The following is a 24,275-nucleotide window of genomic DNA, read 5'->3' on the forward strand; positions in this document are numbered from 1 at the left end:
CCAGAAACCCCTGTACAGGGTAACCCCCTTTCTGAGTTTTCTTCAGATGCTCCCACTGAAATACCCTCTCAAAAACAGATGTGTAAGAGGAAACACATGAACTCTCTGGAGGAGTCCCTTACTGAAGATAAGGACTATGATGATGATGGGGAAGGGTCCCCATGGTCACCCCCTGACGATGTCTCCTTTGGAAACATCCTGGAAATTTGGAGGCAGAGGGGTGACTTGAAGCCCTCCAACCCTTCCTTGGAGGAATCCATATTCCTGCAAACCTTCCACTCCCGGCCCTCTACTTCTTGGGCGACCCCTCTGCCGATGAGTTAGTCATGCTTATCATGCAGCAGGCATGGAAGAACCCTGATACCATCAAGGCAATTCCCTGGAGATCAGATAAAATTCTCTCCCCTCCAGACGATCAGCCTCATTGGTCTAGAGACGTACCAGTAGATGCTATGGTGGTGGCAGCTGCCACAAAAAGGACCTTGTGGAGGAAAGTCATGCTGTCCACCCACTCAACAGAGAGTCCTGGGCAGTGGACATATTAGGGAAGCAAGTTTTTGCTTCAGCAACCTTTGCTGTTTGGTCTTTGAACTTTTTGGCGCATTTTATGAGGCTCCCAAAAGATCTCATCACTGAACTCTCTGGAACCCTCGCAGGTCAAGTTTCAGACTTGGCATGTGATAAAGTTGCTTCCCAACTTGCCACCCTAGAGTCAATTTCCAATTCGTCCATGAGGTTGCTGTCCCATGCAACTGAAGGGGCAGTTAGAGCTGCGGGGGCAGGCATATTTATGAGACGCCACGCCTGGATGCGCATTTGTGACCTCATAGACTCCTTCAAGTCTTCCTTTTTAAATGCCTCTATTGAACCATCAACTTTGTTTGGTTCTAACATGAAGACCACATTAGCCAGGTGCAAACAGGATGGAAAAACATTGTCTGCCTTTGGCCTATGTTTTTCCAAGGCTCAGAGCTCCTTTTCCAGGAACCAGATGAGTAGAAAGATGTGGCACAAAGAATCTCAAGGCCTTTCTGTATTGCATGTGGTGAGGACTCTCCCAGAGGCAGAGGGGGTTCCAATAATGGAAGATGCCCCTTTCGGGGCAGAGGGGGTCCCCAAAATCAGGACTCCAGGGATTCTTTCTCCAGACGACCGCATCAGCGCTCCTGAAGCATTGCCCAATTGCTTTCCTCTGGAAGCAGTCGGGGCTCGTTTCTCTCTGCACCAAGCTGCCTGGCACTATATTACAAATGATCAGTGGGTGCAGAGAATTTCCAGAGGTTACTACATCCATCTAATCTCTTATCCAAGACCCCCAAAATTCCTTCCCGATGTTCCATCCAGTCAAAGGAAAGAGGCAGCTTCAGAAAAAGCAAAGCTGTGTATAAAACGAATCATCCAACAAGTCCCCCCAGACCAGTGTGGATCTGGTTTTTACTCAAGATTCTTTTTGGTGCCAAAAAAGACTGGGGACTGGAGACCCATTCTGGATATCGGCCAACTATACAAGTCAGTAGTTCAGACCAAATTCCGCATGGCCATGATACAATCCATTAATGTGTGTGGATGTGCTCGATAGACCTCCGGGATGCATATTACCATATCAAAATTGACAAGTGCTCCATGAGTCTCCTTCACTTCCAGCTGGGAGCCAGTCATTACCAATTCAGAGCCCTGCCATTCGGTCTCTCAACGGCCCCCAGAGTGTTCACAAAATGCCTAGCAGTGGTGACAGCTCATCTGAGACTTCAGGGATTCCAGGTGTTTCCGTATTTAGACAATTGGCTCCTCTCTGCCCCCACCAAGGGCCTACTGGTCAGGGCCCTCCATTGCACTCTAGCACTAGTGGAGTTCCTAGGCATCACCATACACTGGGAAAAATCCAACCTTCATCCAACCCAGCAATTGGAATTTATAGGGGCAGTATTCAACACTCAAACAAGCCAAGTCTCTCTTCCTCCTCACAGACTTCAGAGATTAAGGTTACAATTACAAGTGATTCTCTGTCAAAGGAAGGTGTCTGCAAGGGACATTCTACAGGCTCTGGGGTCTGTGGCGGCAGCCATCCCAATTGTTCCCCTAACCAGATTGCATATGAGACTGCTACAATGGCTCCTTTTGTCCCAGTGGGTATCCAATCTTCATCCCCTGAGCTCACAGATGCTTATCACCAACTCCTGCAAACAGGATCTCCTCTGGTGGATGAAAACAGATGAAAATCTTTGGTGTCACCCCTTCCAGACTCCCCAACCCAATACCACTGTGACCATGGACGCACGGGATCCAGCCTAGAGGTCAACTTGCATATCAATACCCTGGAGTTAAGAGCGGTGCTGTTAGCATTGCAGTCACTTCACCCACTCCTTCCATCGGGAACAATTGCAATCCAGTTAGACAATATGTCCATCGTCTGGTACATAAACAAACAGGGAGGGACCAAATCCTACCCCCTATGCTGCGAGGCCATGAGAATTTGGCATTGGGTGATAGCTTCCAACTGCTTTCTAATTGCAATGCATATCCCGGGGAGCTCCAACGTGATTGCGGACAGGCTGAGCAGATGCATCCTCCATCCACACGAGTGGTCTCTCATCCCAAATGTGACAGCAGAAATCTTCAGCTGTTGGGGCCAGCCTTGCTGCAATCTTTTCACTTCCCCCCAAACAAAAAAATGTAGCAGCTACTCTGCCCTCTTTTCCTCAGATGGGGAGTCACTGAGAGACGCTCTGACTCACGATTGGCCAGTGGGTCTCCTCTGTGCTTATCCTCCGACACCTCTGATACCTCTATTTCTAAGGAAAGCTATTCAGTTGAGATGCAAAGTAATCCTCATTGCCCATTTCTGGCCTCGTCAAGTGTGGTTTCCCTTCCTCCGACCTCACCTCTTAGAACCTCCTTGGATCCTGGACACTCATCAGTACCTTATATCTCACCCACTAGGGCTGACTCCCCCAAATCTATCCACTCTCAAGCTGACAGCTTGGCTTCTCCACTTCTGCTAGTTGCCAGGCAGGAAACCCTCTCCTCATCACTCCGAGATATTATCCTGGCCACCCATAAACCATCCACCAGATAACTTTATAGAGACAAATGGAAAAGATTCACTATCTGGTCACATAATCGGATGCTAAATCCTTTTTCAACCCCTACAGCTGCTATTCTTCACTATCTTTCTGAGTTGTTTGACAATGAGGCATCAGTTTCCATCATTCGAGTTCATTTAGCAGCTATTTCCAATTTCCATAATGGTTCAGATGGGAGTCCCTCTTATTTCCACCCAACTTTGCAAGACTTTTTTCAAGGGAATTTTCCATAACAGACCTCCTATCAGACAGACTGTGGAGGCATGAAATCTCTCCCGGGTTCTCCAGTCTCTCTCTCTACCCCCCTTTGAGCCAGCTGTGACATGTGATCTAAAATTCCTGTCATGGAAATCTTTGTTTTTGGTGGCGGTCACTTCAGCCAGATGGATATCTGAGTTGCAAGCCTTATGCATCAAGAGCCCGTACCTGATCTTCCATAAGGACAGAATATCACTTCATGCTAATCCATCTTTTCTCCCCAAGGTGGTTTCCAACTTCTCTATTAACCAGTCCATTGAGCTCCCTGTATTTTTTCCAAATTATTCAAACAAGGGAGAATACTGCCTACATTCATTGGACATTCATAGACAACTATGTTTCTACCTGGACAGAACTAAGTCCTTTTGCAAGTCAGACCAACTTTCCATTTCCTTTTCCGGTCCCAGAGTGAGGTGCACTGTATCTAAAGTTACTTTGTCAAAATGGCTCAGAGATTGCATTACCTTCTCATATTCTCTTAAGAATGAACCCAAGCCTGCTCAAATCAAAGCTCACTCAACTAGGGCTATCACAGCTTCTGTTGCCTTCCACTCCAGGGCTTCCATGGACATCTGCGCAGCAGCCATTTGGGCTAAGCCCCATACCTTCATCAAGCATTACAAATTGGATCTGGTCTCCAGGGGAAGAGCGGCCTTCGGCTCAAGGGTTCTCAGGCCACCCAGGTTCTCCAAGTAGTTTGGGATTCTGTCCCATCAGTGATGAATAGGAAGAAGATTAACAACTTCAGATAAAGAAGTTATGTCTTACCACAACGTTCCATCTGAGTTGTTGATCTTCTTCCAGTCATCACACCGTCCCACACCAAAGGCTCCTGGTGGATCTTTTGGGTCCTTGCGGTGTTTCAGGGATTTCTATGCAGAGATGGCCTCTGTCTTCCTGTTTCTTCTACATGTTGCATGCAAACTCGATCTGAGGTAACTGGGAAAAGGGCATTGTGGGTAGCAGCTTAGCTCAAGTGTTTTTGGTGCACGCGAGCTTGGTATTAGGCTGACTCGGTTTTGAGGGCTCGGAACCGAACCCATCAGTGATGACTGGAAGAAGATCAGCAACTCAGATGGAACGTTGTGGTAATTCATAACTTCTTTTTTGGCTGCTTCCAAGTTGTGTAAGGCTTTCTTAAGAAGCCTTTCTACTTAGTAAAATATCCATCACCTGCATCACCTCCCTGGGATCTAACAGTGTTACTACAATGTTTGACTCAAAAGCCCTTTGAACCTTCACAAAAACTGACTTTAAGTATCTATCTTGGAAAACAGCTTTTTTTACTGGTTATTACTTCTGCTAAAACGATTTCTGAACTCCAGGCTCTTTCACTAGGTCTTCTTATATTATTTTTCTTAAAGACATGGTTACCTTATGAACCAGCCTTTCTTACCTAAAGTAGCTTCTGAATCTAATATTAACCATACCATTCATTTACCAGTCTTCTTTCCAAACTTTTAAAACAAAGAAGAGTGCATACTACATATTCTAGATGTGCATAGATGATTGTGTTTCTATTTACACAGAACAAAGGAATTCAGAAAAACAGACCAGCTATTTATCTCCTTTTCACCAACTCGGCTGGGTTCTCCAGGTTCTAAAGCCACATTGGCCAAATAGATAACTAACTGCATTTCCTGGATTTATTCCCAACAGGGCCTTTCTCTACCAAGAATGCCTACAGCCCATTCAACTAGATCCATGGCTGCTTTGTTTGCCTTTTGGTCAAGAACTTCTATCAGTGATGTTTGCACACATGGTCCAAAGCTCATACCTTTGTTACTCATTACAGACTGGACCTAATTTCCAGAAGTAGAGCTGCCTTTGGTTCAGTGGATCTGCGGAATATCCTTACATGAGGGCCACCCAGGATTTACATAGCTGGAGACTCTGTCCCATTTTTTGAGGAAGATTGAAAAACACAACATTAGATTTTAAAGTTATGCAATTATACGTCTGTGTTCTCCATTTTGGTTCTTCAACTGCACCTCTCCCTTCCCACTTCTGTCATCTTCTGAAGTGACCCGATGGTTCTTTTGTCGGAATCTGTAGTTACAGGTTTCATCCCTACTTTAATGTCTGTTTTTCCTCTTTTTCTTACTTAATGAATACTTTGCGGCAGCAAACTAAATCTGAGATACTGGAGAATGGACTAGGGTATTATGGGTACAGGGAAGAGCTTGACAGTTGGATCCAAAGTCTGTAATATGTGGCAGAGTCAGATCTGAGGATTTGATCTGTAACCCATTCATTGAGGAAGAATGAAAATGGACAACAGATGTATAGTTATGGTGAGTACATAACTTTTAATTACTATCACAAACCTCTCCATGCTTCTGTACCCTAACACAGCTGATGGAGCAGCAAAGACAACAGTCATTGGCATTACACTTGGCTCTGTTTGTGTGATTTTTGTGGACAAATTTTAAGTGCCCTTTACTAGCACTCCATTAGATGGTTCTTCTCTCTTCAGATCATCTGTAAGAGAAAAACGGATGGTGTGAGCAAGAAGTGAAGATTCTGTTTGCCATGCAAGTCAAATCTGAGAACCCTCAGAGAGCCTTTAACAAGAGTCAGATCCCTATGGTTATAGAAATCCCTTGTGATATAGGTGGCCATTGCAGAGGTATGACCCCTTTAATGCATACAAATTATGAAGTTGAAGGAGTCCACAAGACCAAGGTTATGGAGATCCATTCACAGGAAGACCAAATCAGCATTCCTGAAGGCTTGTCCAACTGTCCACCTCTGGAGGCAGTTGGGGAGTAATAATTTCAATAGTTTCCAGCATCTTTCATGCAGGGTGTTATAGCCGTATAATCAGACAATATGCCAGTGGTTTGGTACAGCAGCAAACATGGAGGAACCAGATCTTAACCCTATGCAGAGAGGCAATGAGAGTATGACAGTGGGCACTGGATTCAAGTTTGTTTTCTAACAGCAATGCACATTCCAGGAAGGTTGAACTGGCTAGCAGACAGCTCAACAGGTCTATCATAATGTCTCATGAGTGGCCCCTCATTCTATCAGTGGCTGAACAGATTTTCAGTCAGTGGGGCAAACCTTGCTACAATTTGTTAGACCCAACTTTCAAAACTTGCTGCAGAAGATACTTTACCCTAATTTTCTCAGAGGAACAGTCACCCTTGGATGCTCTAGTTTCCAGTGGCCCATGTGGTCTCGTTGATGCTTTCTCCATCTTCCCCTAATACCCAGGTTTCTGCACAAGGCATCAACCTGCAAATCACAACTGATTCTCCTTGCTCTGTACTGGCCCAGACTGATTTAGTTCCCTCTCATCTGGCCTCACTTGAGTAAGCTCAGCTGGCTTATGGATCTGCAACCAAATCATCTTTAACACTCCTGTTAGCCTCACCTGGACCTTCACAAACATCTGCCTGGTTTCTCAGGTTTTCCTGATGGCCATACATGCTTTCCTTTCAAATAATGTAGGCCATGTTTTGCCTCCTTCTCAGAAGAGGTCTACTCAAAAGATTTATAAGGGTAAGTGAAACCATTTTCTGTGTCTGGCAACCGTTCAAGTGCTTGGTCCTTTTTCATTTCCTATTGCAGAAGTTTTACTATGTCTGTCTATACTATTCAGAGTATCCACAAGGAATTTTGGATTCCAATTTTAGGCTTTGTCAAAAGGTTACTGTATTGGTGGAGAGAACAGCTAGAACCAAATCCAAGTCTCACCTTTTCTCCTTGCAACCCAAATCAATCTGTAACCACAGACAACTCATATTTTGCTTGGGTGTAGTTTCTATGGGGGTAATGGTGTACGTTCTTTGGAATTCTTCAAACAGACCAAACACACAAATGTCAGACATGTTGGCTGTGATCCATGCCTTGAAATCTTTTCATCACCTGTGGTCCCTGGGACTTGTACAGTTAGACACCACACCACCATTATGTGGTACATAAACAGCAGTGCACCAGGTCTTACTGTCTGTGCAAGTTGGCTGTGATGGTTTGGGAGACAGATGTACAGCAGTCCTTAACCATCCAAGTACCCTGCATTCCATCAGAGGAACAATATTTAAACAGACAAGCTGAGAAGAACCTGGACAGATCCTCATGAATGGAAGCTGAACAAGGGGATCTTCCAGGACCCACTTGTTGGGAACATCTCAAATAGATCTGTTTGCATCCTTTCAAAATAGACAACTGAGTAAAGTCTGTCCAGGACTTTATGTAAATCTGGAACACAAATGTATTCTCATTCCCATGGTTCGGAGAATTTTATGCCTTTCCACCAATATTCAGGGTAATTATTAAGATTCAAAAGGATTCTCAAAAAATAGTTATGGTGACTCCTTTGGCCCAGTCAGCATTTGTTCTTCCTTCTTATGGAATTAGCCAAGGGCAATTACCACAGGATTCCTCACAGACTGGACCTACTCAAACAAGACAAGAGAAGTTAGATACACCCAGATCTTAAACAACTTTAACTAACTGCTTGGATGATTCAGGCTTGATACCTTTCATGCACCTATTTCATGAGGATGTGCAGCAGGTACTGAAAGGCAAGAAAACCTACTACTAGGAAATGTTATACTGGCAAGTGGAAAAAGCTATTCTGTTTGGTGCCTAGCCAATAACCAGGGCTATGTACCTTTGGTACTGCAATATTTGTGTGAGTTACTGTCCTCTGGCCCTTCTTATATCTATGTCAGGGTACATCTTGGGGCCACATCAGCATATCTGCCCATAGGTCCTCCACTCTCTTCTCTGTTTTTAGTGAAACAGATTCTGAGGGGAATTTTACACCTGAAACCTCTCTTTAAATAGGTCAGTCCTCCTTGGAATCCTAATGTTGTACTACAAAAGTAAACTGTATACATTTGAACCTGTCCATCAGGTGAAGCTAAGACTCATTACATGGAAGAGTGTAGATTGTTGCTCTGACATCTGTAAGAAGATCCGAGTTGTCAGAGTTCTGAATTAACTCAGAATTGTGACTTACTGCTTGCACTGACTTTAGCTACTGCTCTGGGCTTAGTACTTTACTCAGAAACAGTGCCACTATGACTAGAGAAGCAGGTTTGCATTGCATATGTCGATCAGGAAAGCAGGCTGCTGCATGCTTACCAAAATATGCTTGGCTGCATATATAATTTACATTTAATGATTCAAAAGGGCATTCCATAAATTTATATTATATATATATATATATATATATATATATATATATATATGTATATATATATATATATATATATATATATATATATATATATATATATATATAAATTTATATATATATATAAATTTATGGAATGCCCTTTTGAATCATTGTTCATCCAAGACATGCAAGACAAAATTAAATATCTGTGTGAAAGCAGCCATAATCCAGTCACCACAAATGACTGCAAGCATGCTGCGCATGCAAGAATGAGAGGTGTATTGTAGGTTTAGATGATGGAGCTAGTGCTGTTCCTTATCATCAGTTCAGTTGTTACATGGAGGCTTGTTTTTGTGGTCACCGTTCCTGCTTATCATGAGGCATTGGTCCCAGGACTCCCATAAGAAACCTTGACTAACTTGTCAACCCCACTTCCTTGTGATGCTACTTTCTAGAGATATCAGAAGTAGCATCTACTTCTGTGCCAGATCTTGGAATCAGCTCATTTAAGAGTGAAGACTAACAGAGATGGTGACAAATAGGTACATTAAGTAGACCCCAGCTCCACTCCATGCAACACTGACCTGCTGGTGTCTTCCCCCCTTCACAAGATAATTGTCTGTCATTTCCCAAGTACTACTTGGAAAGTGAGTTTTGCTTCCTGTTTTCCTACAGTCCTTCAACACCAAAGAACCTCAGTATAGTCTCATCAGCAACTGATTGATTTCTGCTGAGTTAAAAAATAATCCTGTATGATCACTTTTCAGACACTGGTTCCACTCCTGCAAAAAAGACCTGTCATATGCTGTCATGATCTTTGAAAGGCTTTCGTACACACCTAGATCAAGATGTGTTACTTTGAGTGTTTTCATTTGTATGTACCCTGTTTATTTTTAGTACTGTAGCTTCTTTTTTGTCATGTTGTTGTGTCTTTCGGCTTTAACTGGTTAGGGGTCGCCACAGCAGAACTCCAGTCCGCTAATGATTGGCAGATAGAATTTTACATGCCGAGTTGCCAGCCGTGATGCACAACCTTAAACGAAGGTACACCCATTCACACATGTCTCCACGCCGAAGACGCTCTAGCTGAGAATCGAACCGGACAGCGTCTTACTGTGAGGCGACAACGCTACCGCAGCACCACCACTGCAGCTAACTTCTTTTTTTTTTTTTTGTCATAACTGTTCCAATGTTTTTGTTAAAAACGTGCATGGAGTTAGTGATTGCAGGCTTCACATACAGTTTAAAAAAATGCATGGAGTTAGTGATTGCAGGCTTCACATGCAATTTATTTATTTTATTTCATTTATCTATTTTATTTTACACTTGTTTACCAGAAGTGTCCAACTGAGCCATAAGTCCATTTTCAGTGGAGGCCTGGGGAGAAAAGCTCCATACAGAAAAAATGTTTAAGAGTAACAACATGACAGGAATACATTTAAGACTACATAAAACAATAATACAAAAACAATTGATGCATCAAAATGCAGTTTTCACTTAGAAAATACATAGGCCAACAATTTGAACACCTTCCAATAATTTCAGACTAGATGGGTACAAAGTATCATTTAACAGTTGCATTTACTAATTCTTAAAGCTGTGCAATGATAGAGTTTATGGAGTTAGACTAATATTTAGATGTTTGTATAAATGCAAGGAGGAGATCGTATAACCTTACACAGTCACTGGAGGATCACTGCAAACTATAAAATGTTGAGCTCAAAATATCTTCATAGATTTCCTCCTAAATGCCACATGAGAGGATATGCAGGATGTCTTTCACAGAGTGGTAAGTCTGTGTGGTTAATAGATGCTTTGTCTCTGGTAGAGTTATGCTTCTCCTTCTGGGATGCATTTTCATTACTGTGTTCCACACTGCCAGCAAATCCAGTCTGATACATGTTTTCTTGGTACTCCAATGCTTTCATCTCTTCTTTGGCACCAGAGTCCTGGATTCTTATCTTTCCTACTCCCAGGTAGGGTAAGCTTTGGGAATTTAGCCATATGCCACTGAGGCTGTGTGAATGATGAATATAGTACAGTTGTGTAATTCCTACTTACCTGTAATACTAGATGTTCGAATTTCACACTGCCTGAGTGTTAGCACCAGGGTTGCCAGACGTCCCTATTTGGGCGGGACTGTCCCGAGATCAGCAGCCTGATCCCGAGTCCCGCACTGCCGGCTTAAATCCCAGGCAGCCTCCGCTTTGTTTTTTTTTTTTTTGATTGACCCATATACTGGCATACGGGCCAATCAAAAATCGCTAAACACGGAGCTTCTTGCGTTTAATGCGGAAGTTCTGCATTAAACACAAGAAGCTCTGTGTTTTGCGATTTTTGATTGTCCCGTATGCCGGTATATGGGCCAATCAAAACATCGCAAAACAGAGCTACTTCTGTTTAATGTGGAACTGCGATGTTCCGCATTAAACAGAAGTAGCTCCGTGTTTAGCGATTTTTGATTGGCCCGTATACTGATATATGGGCCAATCAAAACAGAGCTACTTCTGTTTAATGCGGAACTGCGATGTTCTGCATTAAACAGAAGTAGCTCCGTGTTTAGCGATTTTTGATTGGCCCATATACCAGTATACAGGCCAATCAAAACATTGCAAAACAGAGCTACTTCTGTCTAATGCGGAAGTGCGATATTTCGCATTAAACAGAAGTAGCTCTGTGTTTATTTATTTTTGATTGGCCCAAATAAAAAATAAACACACAGAGCTGCTTCTGTTTAATGCGGAACTCTGATGTTCCACATTAAAGACCTTTTTTTTTTTAGTCCCTACCTGGCCAGTCGGAAATCTTGGTTAGCACCCACCCACCATCCCATTATTTTATATACAGTTCGATGATATCCAACCTTGTCGTGTTGTTGGTTGGCTTTGTTTATTTGTGTTGGTGTTGGTATTTTTTTACTGCAACTTGGTTATTTCCAGGCAATTCTTGTTTCTGATCCTTCTTAGTTCTTTCTACTTAGCACTAACAGCCTGATCAACCAACTTCCTGTGACAAAGGTTAGGCTTCATCTGATGGAAGTGGCTTAGTTGATCCCTTGACACAGGAAGTCAGGAGGAGACTTTTGAGCTCTGGATAGCTGCTAGTGTAGGTTCATGCGGGCACAGATCTCGTTTAACTGAGACAGTGTAAAATTCAAATGTCTACTGTTACAGGTAAGTAGGCCTTGTGCAACTGTGCTTTTAGCTGTGGGTGTGCACTAGTTATATAAATAAGAGTAAACATTATATCAGAATTTGTGTTCAGGGACATATTAGGGATGTCTGTTGCAGAAATTTAAAAATGAGTTAGCTGCACATTCTTGTAATGGCTCTCAAGGGAATGTGATGTCTTTAAAAATTGTTGTGTAGAAAACATTTAAGTTACCCTGGATGGGAATGTGGAAAATTTCCTTAGAAACTTGAAGTACAAATATATTATGAAATGAGATCTAGAGATTTAAATTCCGTCTTTGAGTTTAATGTTAAAAAAGTATATGTGTGTGTGTGTGTGTGTGTGTGTGTGTGTGTGTATATATATATATATAATGTACTTTAGTTTTGAATATAGAACATAATTTCAGTGCACTTGTGGGTAGGCAGTTAAGTACCTTTGTCTTGGATCATGATTGATTTTGATACATTAATTAATTAAGCTTTATCTTTATAAGCAAAACCTTTTCAAAGATCAGCATACATCTAGAAGATGAATAGCCAGGGCACCCGGATGCTGTGCTTTTGGAAGACTGGATGGTCTGAAAGAAGTCCACAACTTTTATTCCTCTTGGCTTGTTTGCTCTTTTATTTTTTGTGTTAGTGTATTTCTGCTTTGTAGTTGACATCTGAAAGGACTTTTGTGCGGAGTCTGCATGTCCTCCCTGTGGTTGCATGGGTTTCCTCCGGGTGCTCCGGTTTCCTCCCACATCCCAAAGACATGCAGTAGGTGGATTGGACACTCTAAAAATTGGCCCTAGGTGTGAGTGTGTGCCTTCTGTGGAAGGTTGGGCGCTGGGCTGGCAACTCGACAATGTAAAACTCCACTGCCAATCATGAGCGGACAGATGATCCGCTGTGGCGACCCCTAACCGGCAAAAAGCTGAAAGAAGAAGAAGAAGAAGTTGACATCTGAAAGGAGCCATATGTCTGAGAATAAAGGTTATGTATTACTAATAAGCCATGTCTGGCATACCTGAGTTTGACTACTGGTATCTGTAGCATATTGGTTTGACTCTAACGAAGTGTTTTAATAAAACCAATGCTTTTGAGTTATCCTTATAAATAAGCACATGCGCATATAGGGTTTTAGTTAAAAAAGTCCCTTAATGTATTAATGTGTGTGCATCTCCAGTAAGGCATGGCTGCAAGCAAGGCACAGAAAGCCACAAAATACTAGAACTTACCTTAAGGCAGGAGCTTTTAGCTAATATAGAATTAACTTGTTTATATTAAGTGGTGGGTCACTCCTTTATCGCTAAACAGAATTGGTTTTAGCATGAGTCAGTGCATTCATTATGTTCTGGTCTGTAGTTCAGAAAGCATCTTCTGTTTCGAATAACTTAACTGAATCATTTGCGAATGGACAGAGTAGCAAGATGATGTAAAAGATCTATGGCAAAACTTGAACTTAAAACTTAAATGATTGTCTAAAAAAAATACTCCCAGACAAATACTCCCAGACAGTAAAGCTGGCTATCAGAAATGCTATCATACAATAGCCTCATATAAAGATAAAATGCAGAATTATTTTTGTAAATATTTAATGGAAGATTTTGGTTTGGAAACATAAAATATTCACTTGATTAGGTTTTTGACAGCCAATGATTGTCCTAATAATAGACAAAATTGCTGTTTTGCTCTCCTTCTGTGTGAGATACTTCTACTGAAATTACAGTCATTGAGCTAAACAAAAACCCAGCTGTGAAGCACCTGGACGAGGATTAACAATTTGATGAAATGCCTGCATTGTTAATGTCTTTAAGAAGTATGCTTCAGTCTGTTATTTTCACTTTTCACAGTAGTTTTTTTTAATCAAACTTACTTTTAATGTGTTAATTAGAATGTTTGACTTGATTTATACCTTATGGGTATTTCATTTACTTTTAGGAAGGTGACATTTGGCCAAATTCTTCAGCTGAAATTAATGTGATCTTCAAACCTAGAGAGGCAAAGATTTATCAGTACACTGTCTACTGTGACATTACAGGTAAGGAAGAACTGAAATTTGTAAAAAAAAATAAAGTGGAGGCTGTGGATTAAATATATACCGAGTTCCAGTGGAAAATGTCTCATGAGCTGCAGCTATGTTCCCATTTTGTTAAAGAATTATGCGAGGCTTTATGAGTAGTGGAAATTTGAGCGTTATTAAGGAAGATAGAATATAGTGACTGGGATAAAATGAAAATTAGGTTTAAAAATAGGGTCTAAATAAGAGAGAAAGAGATATGGATAAGAAGTAATAGACATTACTTAAAGGGGCTGACAAAGGTTAAAGTATTGCAGAATAAGGGAAATCTCACAGAACAAGAACAGGAACAAATGCAGAATGCTAAACAGAAAATAAGGGGGTATCAGGATAGTATGCAAGAGTTTAGAAAGATAACAGTTAAGCAACTATTTTTTGACAACTCCAGAGCACAAAAACTTTTAGCATACCGACTTGGGCAACAGAACATTGAAAGTGTTGTCACCAGACTTAAGGAACCTATAACAAGAAAAATAAACAGAGATCCTGTAGACATTTTAGAGGTATTCCAGAAACTTTATGAAAATTTGTATAAAGTAGGGAAGTGTGGAAATCAAAAAGAGTGCAAATGGAAATATTTATGGAAGACTTAATTATGCCAAGTTTAGAGGCAGACAAGACTCAACAATCATAATAGGAGGTGATGAGATAAAAATGAGGGGAAGCCAACATCTTGAAAGAAAGCTGTGGTGGCTGTGTTACCTAAAAATGGCAAAAACCCTTCAGATCCAGTTCATATAGGCCCATTTCAATTTTAAACCATGATTATAAAGTATGCATGTCTATACTAGCTAAAAGAATGGCAAAAGTATTGACTAAATTGATACCATCTGGATCAGTGTGGTTTTTGCGAAGGGGAGGCAAACATTTGACAACGTTAATAGAGCAATGATTATCCAGAGGGAAGCACAGTATAAGAAAATGCCTCTGTTGTTGGTGGGTCTTGATGCAAAGAAAGCATTTGACAGAGTAAGTTGGAATTTTATGAGCAGAGCACTGGAAGCATTTGCATTCCATGATACAATAATAATGTTAATTAGAAGGACATATGAAGCACTGGACGCAAGAATTAAAAGTACCATGGTTCCTCTCAGATAAGCTGTGTTTGAATAGAGGAACCCAGCAGCCCTCAGTGCCCTTTGCTATTTTCTTTATATTTAGAGTCATTGTCAAAGAAAATAAGGGACTCAGAAATACAAGGATATAATTGGAATGGTAATCAACAAAATTTGATTATATTTGCAGATGATATTATTTTGTGCGTGCTAAATCCAGAAAATAACATCTCTGTATTATGGAACATTTTGAGGCCAGTTCAAGTTTTTTGGGAAGTTAAAATGAATGAAGATAAAACAAAGGCTATAAGCTTAAATTATATACCCACACATGAATTGGTTCAGCAATATCTATATTTATGGGGATGTGATAAGATGAAGTATTTAGGGGTATGTATTAAAAAGGCTTCTCTTATCGCAGCTAAGGATATGTGAGAAGAGACTAAACAAAAAATAATGTAAAAACTGAGAAACTGGAAAGAAAGTCCTGTTTACGGATAGTGAGGTACAAGCAGTGAAATGTTTAGTCCATTAAGTCATCTAAAAGGGTCAGGTATACTTTATCTCTCCGAAAGAAGTTCTGAACATTAATTGATAAAGCATTGAAGGAATTTATCAGGGAGGGATATGAAAGAAAGCAAGAGTTAAGTGGGATAAGTTGATCCTTCCAATGGAACAAGGTGGTTTAGATTTACCTGATTTGAAGGGATATTTTAGATCTAGCCAGTTAAGGCTGATATTTATAACAAAAGCAGAAGATTATAATTCAGAGTGGAAAGGGATGATGATGAAGCAAGGGGAAATTCCAGAAACAGAGATACAGAGTCTGGTTTTGGATGCAGAACCTTAAGGAGAATAACAACCACAATACAGGATATTATATTCATAAAGTAGCAGAAAGTATTCTCATAACTACACTAATATGAGAATGGAGAAAGGAGATTTTACCAATATGGATGACTTCAAGTAAGAGTACAGAAAATAGGCAAGAGTGGGTTGGAATTTATTGGAGAAACTTGGCAAAGGAACCAAAATATTGTGAGCAAATAACTCAAGTAGGAAAGGAAATAGAGTGGGATGAGGCCAAGAAGACATTTGGATTGCAGGCTTAAGACTGCCTTCCTTACCAGGGCTTCATCTACAGGCAAAAAAAAAAAAATGAATAGGGGGATTTGAAGTGAAAGACCTGCTCTGGTAGAGTTTTTAGTTGAATGTAGAACAGACACAGCTGTTAAGAAAGGGATAATTAGTAGGGCATGTAAAATATTGCACAATAACTATAAAAATCAATCAGAAAAGGTTAGAAAAGATTGGGAAGAGACTGAAAAAAGCATTTTACAAGAAAACAGTGGAAGGCATATGTATGGCTCCCAATTATGCAACCAAGTCCAGAAGTTTTAGGATCCTTGCTTGCAAGTGTTTGCTCGGGGTATAAAATACCTCTGCAGATTTGAAAGAATTTTTACTCGTGTAAATAGCAAATGTTGGAATTATGATGGAGATGATAAAGCTAACTGGGAACTTATGTTCTGGGAGTGTAATGAGTTGGCAGATTTTAAAAATTCCCTACAGAGTACTTTAGAAATATTGGATGAGCAAATAGCTGTAAGTAAGGAAGTGATTCTTTTGATCTGGATTGCAGGATCTGAATTGCCTAGACATAGTAAGGCCTTATTAAATTTAATTCTGTTGGCTGTCAAAAAAGCAATTACTAGAAAATGGAAATCAAAGTCTACACCAGCTGTATATTGAAGTATTGAATGAAGAGGTAAAAGAACTGTAAAGGGGATCTTTAGAAAAGTGAAGGAGCAAGCTACCTAGAAGTAGTTGGAAATTGTGGGGAAAAATACATGCATAATAATGCCCAGGATGAGGAGGAGTGAAGTTTAAGGGAAGGCAGTAATTTTTGTATTGTTGGACTGATAGTAGCAAAGAAAAAAATGTGATCCATATTGTATGTAAAGGGAAAAATGTTAAATTGGTTTGTTTTCTTTTCTGTTAATGTACATTTGCTTGTGTCTTATTTAATAAAAGTGTTTAAAAAAAACAGTATGTGTGAGGGCATCCCAACACATAACAATGGCAGGAGTGCCAGGAATTTAACAACTTGATTTACCACATATTTTAATCACACTTTTCTTTTGTCTCTTTGTAGTCACACTATCCATTTAAAAAAATAGACACAAGTGAAGCTCTGCTGTCTTGAATGGAGCAAGGACTCTTTTGATCTAAGTAATACCTTGCTAGATATCAGCAAGCTGTTCTGGGGTTGGGCTGTGTGGCAACCAAGCAATAACTTCAGGAAATGTTTTTTAATGTTACAAAGGGATTGCTGAAACTATTACTTAAAAATGATGAGTGAACCTGTAAGTGGCAACTGCCCTCACAAACCATTACAAATTAAGTTCACTTGCCAAGCAGGAAATGCACACTTTAGACATGGGTTATCAAACCTTGGGTTCAGTAAGCATTGATAACTGTGATAAGAGAGAGTTTTTTTTTGGAATTATACTCTTTAGTACATTTCTTACTTAACTGGACTATGTAAACATGACTGATTTCCATCAAAGTAATGCCCAGATATGTAACATAAAGACAATGAAATGCTACCAGTTATATGCAAAATTCCTCATGTATTATTAAAAGCCTCTTTCACTGTGAAAAACAAAATTCTGGGAGGCTTCTTCACCCTTTAAATTTACCAGTTTAGTGTGTTCTCCCACAGTAACTTTAAGACTGTAAGCCTAAAGGTGAAGTGTCACATTTACGTGGTGTAGTTACAGATGAATTCATTTGCCATGTTATCCTAGCCTCCTGGCTCCTCTCTCCATTGTTTGTAGGTTTATGTAAATGGTTGTTGAAGGACTATCTCTCCAGGCCTGCAATCTTCCATAATGTACTAAGTGTTTGCCTTCCATCCGAGTCATAGTCACACTTCTGTTTCTTACCAGTCATAACTGCATGTAGGGGCAAGAATACTATGTTTCATATCTGATACCCAGCTACTTTCCAAATACTGTTCTGCAAATATATGCTAGGCCAGTCTACAGGGGACACCTCCCAGTCAAGTGTATAGACTACTGGAAAGGATCAAGCAGATTCACAAAACTCTGTTGCTCGGTAAAAGATGCAAAAAGACTCCGTCCCTCTTTTTAAGCATAAACAGATTCATAGGGAAAGAGTGTATATTATGATGGAAAGGCTTGCTAAAAAGAAAATTAATAACTGAGTTATGGTGGCATAATAAGTTTCTTGGGACTGTAATTGGGAGCTGGACATACTGCGTACTGTTTCTTTCATATTATTTGCTCTATTTTGAAGGACAATGCAAGGCTATCAGTGTCTGGACACCTCCTATAAGCTACATAAAATTTATAAAAGGAGGCAGAAGTGAAGCCAAGAGTCTTTTATTCCACAACAATGAGTGTTTTTGTCTGAATTACATGGACTTCTTAAGGAAAAACTGCCATTATACACACAACTCTTTAAATGCAAGTAACAAGTCACATGTTAAGTTAAAAAAGAAGCTAGTTGATTAGTGTGCCCTCTCTGCAATTTAAAGACCCCTTTACAGTTTTTTGAAAAAACGTACACATTGTCATAAAAATAGTCAATTTTTTTGTATAGCCCAAATACTTTTCAAATAAAAACTCTAAAGCACCTGTTATTAGTGTGCAAAACACACTGAGCCTCTAAAAGCCTTAATAATTGAACAAGATTAGCTAACAGAATATAACTGACATTTTAGAAATACTTGAACAGCAATTCCTACACAGTTTATTTTTTCTAACTTTGTAAAATCATGAATAACACCCCCCAACCTGTGTTCTAAACAGTACAGCCATGTCCATATACAAAAAAAAATCACAAAGGTGTGTAAATATATGTAAACACATTATGAATCAAAATAACAATAAGGAAAAATGAAAAAAAAAGAAAAATTAACATAAACACATAACCATAATAACAGAGAAATACATCTACCATAAAACAGAACACATTGTGTACTGTTATTGTGGAAATAATTGTTCAAGTAGCTGTATAAAGGTTAACTTTGCTAAAAATAATTACAAATACTAGGCAGACTTCAGCCTCAAGAAGCTGACTAGGGAAACATTATCATTTACAGCCGGTGGTGCAGTGGCATTACATCTAATCTGCCTTTTAAGTTCTTTGTACTCTAAATAATCATTACTTGGACCCCCTCTGGAACCTAGGTCAACATGATCAATAACACAATATTTAAAATGATGCCTAAAGTGAGCTTTTACATGTTTTCATCCTGTCTATGTATGTCATATTGGTCCTGGTAAATCCTATTCTTAAATGCTCACTTAGTTTTCCTTGTGTAATAACTGTCACATAACTGGCACTTGGCCATGTATACCACTCCCTTTGAATAATAAAAATATGTTTTTTGTTAACCTAATATAACCCAGTCCTGGTATCTTGAATCTCTCCGCTTTTGCTATAAATTTGCACTGAGAACAGTTTCCACACTTTACGAAATAAATATTTTTTTCTCTTTTTTCTAAATGGGTAAGTTATAATAATATCTTAAAATTAATGTTTTTTTTTTGTAAATGATACAAGGCTTGTCACCTACAATATTCAAATATTCCTGGTCAACTTTGAATAAATTTCAGCTTGTCCTCCCAATACCCTGTATCCCATTGAACTTTAGATTGTAGGGAAGGATCAAGAACCTTTGAAATTGTTCCTTTGTTTCTTTCAGTCTTATCTGAGGCCCAGCAGGAATAAGTTCGGCACAAGACCCAACAGTTTGAACATGCCTTGCTCCCTCTTTATAGCCAGCTCAAAAACAATGATGTGATGTTGTCCTATCTCGCCTTCATTCTTATTAGGTTGTGTTCGGATTTGTTCCTCGGCTCTGTCTCGGGCTTTATATTCAAGCTCGAGATGTTCTGCCAGCTCGTAGCTAAACCCTATCCTAGCATGCAATAGAACCTTCCCCAGATCTCAATTGCCGTTAAACAAGATTGGGTGCTCGTCTGCTAGCTCTGGCTAAGTATTACCTTTATTTTCTTGTTCAATCTTTAAAAAGTGCCTTTTTTATTTGTTATTTAACTTTATATTGTCATTACTTAGTGAGTTAGTCTTTTTCCCATTTTGTGGGTGTTTTTTTGCAATTGTCCGTCATCTTTCATTTAGGCCTTGTTGTCCCTCTCCCAGCTCCCTTTTTACAATTAAATAGCCCGTTTAAGTTAGAGGGCTCTTATCCCTTCCTTATTTTCTTTCCTTGACGCTTTTTTTTAAGTAGAGTTCGTTTAAGTTAGAGAACTGTTTTTTCTTAGCCTGTTTAAGTTAGGGGGCATTGTCTTACCTTTTCTGTCTCCCGGGAATCACCCCTTTAAGTTAGAGGGTTGTGCCTCCATCTGTTCCCCTTTGTAATTTTTCCCCCTTTCTTACCAATAACTTGATCCATTTTAGCTTAGAGGGTCTAGCTTTAGTTTAAAAAAAGTTATTTCTGACTCTATCCAGTTAGTTTTTCTGTGTTAAAATGTCTAACAAGGATTTGAGACCAATGGGTTTCAAAAAATGTAAAGGCTGTGGAAAGAAAATGCCCTTAAGTGATGGACACACTCTTTGTGTTTATTGCGTTGGGGCCATCCATCTCCAGGAGTCATTCTTTGTTTATCATGCTTCTAATCACAGAGCTCTCCTGGAGAGGAAGAACAAATTAAAATTGAAAGGACTTTTAAAAAAACCCTTCTCAGAGGCTTTAGAAGAAGGTCCAGGTTTATCCAAAACTGACAAGTCTCCCACCTCAAAATCTGACACATCTGACAAGTCCAGAAAGAGATCTTCCTCTTCCACTTTACTGGAACTGACAAAAAAAGATTCAAAAAATCTTCACCTCAGATCCAAAGCTTATCAGATCCAACAAATCATCTTCAGCTCCGACATTGTCTGCCTCAGTGCAGGTTGAGTTTGAAATATGGAGCCGGTCTCCACCCTTGGAGCCATTCTCCCCTACACTCAGATTGCCAGTTCTGCAACTTTCTTAGTCTCCAACCTCCTTGACTAGGTCTTCCAGGAGTCTTTTGGATGACGATGTGGATTGGGTGGTACAGAGGCTGTTGAAGACACCAGCGCTGGCCAAGTTTATGTTGGATCCGACCCCGAGGGCTTTGGATCCTTCCTCATCCACCTCTTTTGTTCTGATTCCTTCTCCGATCCAACCCCTGGCTTTGGAGTCAAAATATCTGGAGCTGGTCATAGTGGAACCCACAGATCTGAGACCTACTTTGGGATATATGGATCTGACGATGGCTTTGACTTCCTCAGCTCCATCGGAGCTGGAGGAGTCTAGGAGCCTGCGCTCTCCAGTTGGGTCTGGGGAGGCGAGTCGGATTGGACAGTTGTTGGATCTGGCTTTGCCTCTTGGGGCCTCGGCTTGGCTGAGCTCAGCTCCTACCTCAGCCTCAGGCCCATCATCTTTGGTTATGGGAGGGTCCCTCAGCTACTTCGGATCCAGGGATATCCTCAGATCAGGGATGGGGGACTTTTGAGGTAATGAGGAGAGTGCTGTCTCCACAGATGGCTCCACTCTCCACAGATGGCTGCACTGTCATCTCCGGATGTTCTACCCCCAAAAGCTCCGGTGTCTGCCTCTATACCCCTTCACACACTGGGATGCAGAGATCCTAGGCCTCAGGATGCCCCACAGGGCACCACGCACTTTTATGAAACCTCCCCAGAGTACCCCTCTGAGGAGGTCCCTCGGAAGAAACTGTGCAAGAGGAAGCATTTAGACTCTCCAAAGGAGTCCATCACTTCTGATACAGACCTCAATGAAGCTGAATGGTCCCCACAGTCATCTCCTGATGATGTCTCCTTTGGAGACATCCTGGAAATGCTAAAGCAGAGAGACATCTGGAAGTCCACCAACCCTTCAACAGAGGAGTCCATATACTTGAAGACCTTCGGATCACACCCTTCCACCTTTTGGTTGTCTCCATTTTTTGATGAACTTATGGACCTAGTTTCTCAGAAGGTGTAGGAGTTCCCAGATTCAGTGGAACGTGTTCCTAGGAGACCAAACAAATTTATCACATCTCCTTCAGACAAGGCTTTTCTAACCAAGAGAGTCTCAGTAGATGCTAAGGTTGTGGCGGCAGCCACCAAGAAGGAACTCCCATACACATCTTCTTCTGTCTATCCCCCGAACAAGGAGTCTTAGACAATGGACAGATATGGAAAGAGCATTTTTTTTCAGCAACTTTTTCTCTCAGATTGTTGAACTACCTCACTTATTTTACAAGGTTGCAGAGAGACATCCTGAAAGAGCTAGGAGATACTCGCCAAGGTTCAACAGCTGAAGGGGTTGCAGATAAAATATCCTCTCAGCTCTCTACCTTAAACTCAGTTGTCAATGCCCCCATAAAACTCATCTCATATACAGCAGATGGAGCAAGTAGAGCAGCAGGTTCTAGAAATTCCCTAAGGAGACATTCTTGGATGCACTTGTGTGACTTTGCAGAGCCCTTTAAATATTCCTTTGTGATTCCCTCATTCGATGGCTCATCTTTATTCAGGCCCAAAGTCAAGGATACACTCAACAGGTGTGACCAGGAAGGAAAGACACTTTCTGCCATAGGAGTCTGTTTTTCCATGCTTACTAGACCTTATCCCAAAGGTCAGAAAGGAAGTGGTAAAATGTGGTTCTGAAAATCTAAGAGATTTTTTCAAGACACACATGGTGAAGCTTCTTCCAGAGGCAGAGGGGGAAGTAGTAATGGAAGATGCTGACCACGTGGCATGGGGGTCCACAGAATAAGGGCGAAAAATATTCTTTGGTAAGCCCTTTCAGCTCTCCTGAATGGAGGCCTGTCTGTCCAGCTCTGGAGGCAGTCGGGGGTCACTTAGCTTTGTACCCAGAAGCCTGGCAATAAAGAACAAAAGACAAATGGATGCAAAGGATCATATCCAGAGGTTACACCGTATGTCTTTCCCTTTTCATTCCAAAGATAAAAAAGGATCTGATATTGTTAATCCTCATTCATTCCTTATACATGAGTATCAGTTCCAACCTCGGAACCGAGCTGGCCATTTTCCAAGCTCGCGTCAGCTTCAAACTCTCAAGCTAAACTCTTAACCACAATCCCCCTCTCCCTGTTACCTCAGATTTCATTTGCCACATTGCCATTCGGTCGTGTCAAGCTACTTCTCTTGAGCTAAGTACAGTTATTTGTTGTTTAATAGTTTTTCAGGTTACTTTTCTGTCAGAAAAGTTTATATTTCATTGTCTCTTACCCTATCGCATCTAGCGTACATAATTTCCTCATGTTTTTCTGCTCCTTTCTTTACTACTTTTACCTCTAGGTATCTCTCTTTACCATTGTTGGTAATCCTTCCCCCTTTTTTCTTATACCTTCAGGTACTCTCTTGTACCATTGCTGGTACCTTTTCTGTTAATTAATTTGCTGTCATGGCAGATAAGAAAGGTAGTCTATGGTTTAAGCGGTGTTCTGATTGTGGACACAAACTATCTACTTCTGATGCACACTCTTTGTGTGTTTATTGTTTGGGAGCTTTCCATTTGTCTGTTGACCCAGCCTGTACTATTTGTGAGAACTTTTCGAATAGAACCTTGTTGGAAAGAAAAAACAAGCTGTTACTGAAGGGACTTCTTAAATCTCCCTTTTCAGAGGCTATTTCTAGGTTGGAGGCCTCAACCCCTCCTAGGGCCCATAAGAAAATCTTGGATGTTCCTACTAAGGCTAAATCTTTGCCTTCATCCCCAGCTGGGGACTCCCGCCAACCAAAACCTAAAAAGGCTAAAGTTTCAGCTCTGGAGCTCACTCAGTCATCCCCAGTGCTTTCGGTGCCTAGACCTTCAGCACCGAGGCCTTCGGCTCCATTAGTGATCTCGGCTGTGTCTTCTCCTGCAGCCTTCACTATATTGGCACCGAGGGGCTCCTCGGTTCAGACTATCACCACTGTATCGGCGCAGACCGTGACCACATCGGCTCTGAGATCTTCCTCGGAACCGACACCTTTATTGTTGACTCCAGTTTTGTCGGTTCCAGCTTCGGCACCGACAACCACTTCAGCACCGATCCGTGTGTCGGTGCAGACCATGACCTCGGCACCAATGACTTCTTCAGTGCAGACAACCATAGTCCAGTCTCTCTCTGCACCATTGTCCTTGGTGCAGACAGATGAGATGGGCACCGAGTTTGCCTCTTCAGTGGACAGGCCTGTTTCTCCCTCAGTCTACATGAGGTCCACTAGAAGCCTTTCCGAACATGATGTGTTGCGTCTTGTGGATCAAGTGCTCTTGGCCAGAGGTATCCCACCCCTCAGGAACTATCCTTCCTTCGGAGGTGATCACCTGTCTCCAAAGACCCCTTCTTATTCTCCTCCTTCATTGCCTTTGAAGTCCATGGATATAGCACAGTCTTCTCCTTCTGCGGTCCCCTTTATGGATCTTACTAAGGAACCGCAGTTGCCTTCGTAGCAGGAAAGTTTTGCTATGACCCAGGA

At 41.0% G+C, this 24,275-nt stretch overlaps 1 protein-coding gene across 1 annotated transcript in view; it reads left to right on the plus strand.

The window, feature by feature from the left end:
• HYDIN (HYDIN axonemal central pair apparatus protein) overlaps positions 1–24,275 on the plus strand; it is a 6,673,197-nt gene that overhangs the window by 709,743 nt on the left and 5,939,179 nt on the right. Inside the window, exon 9 of the mRNA XM_044079523.1 lies at positions 13,572–13,671. Within this exon, the coding sequence (XP_043935458.1) occupies positions 13,572–13,671 (100 nt within the window). The remainder of the gene's footprint in view (positions 1–13,571; positions 13,672–24,275) is intronic.

The sequence above is a fragment of the Protopterus annectens genome, chromosome 8.part0 (assembly GCF_019279795.1).
Source record: "Protopterus annectens isolate FY-2018-M chromosome 8.part0, PAN1.0, whole genome shotgun sequence".
NCBI lineage: Eukaryota > Metazoa > Chordata > Ceratodontiformes > Protopteridae > Protopterus > Protopterus annectens.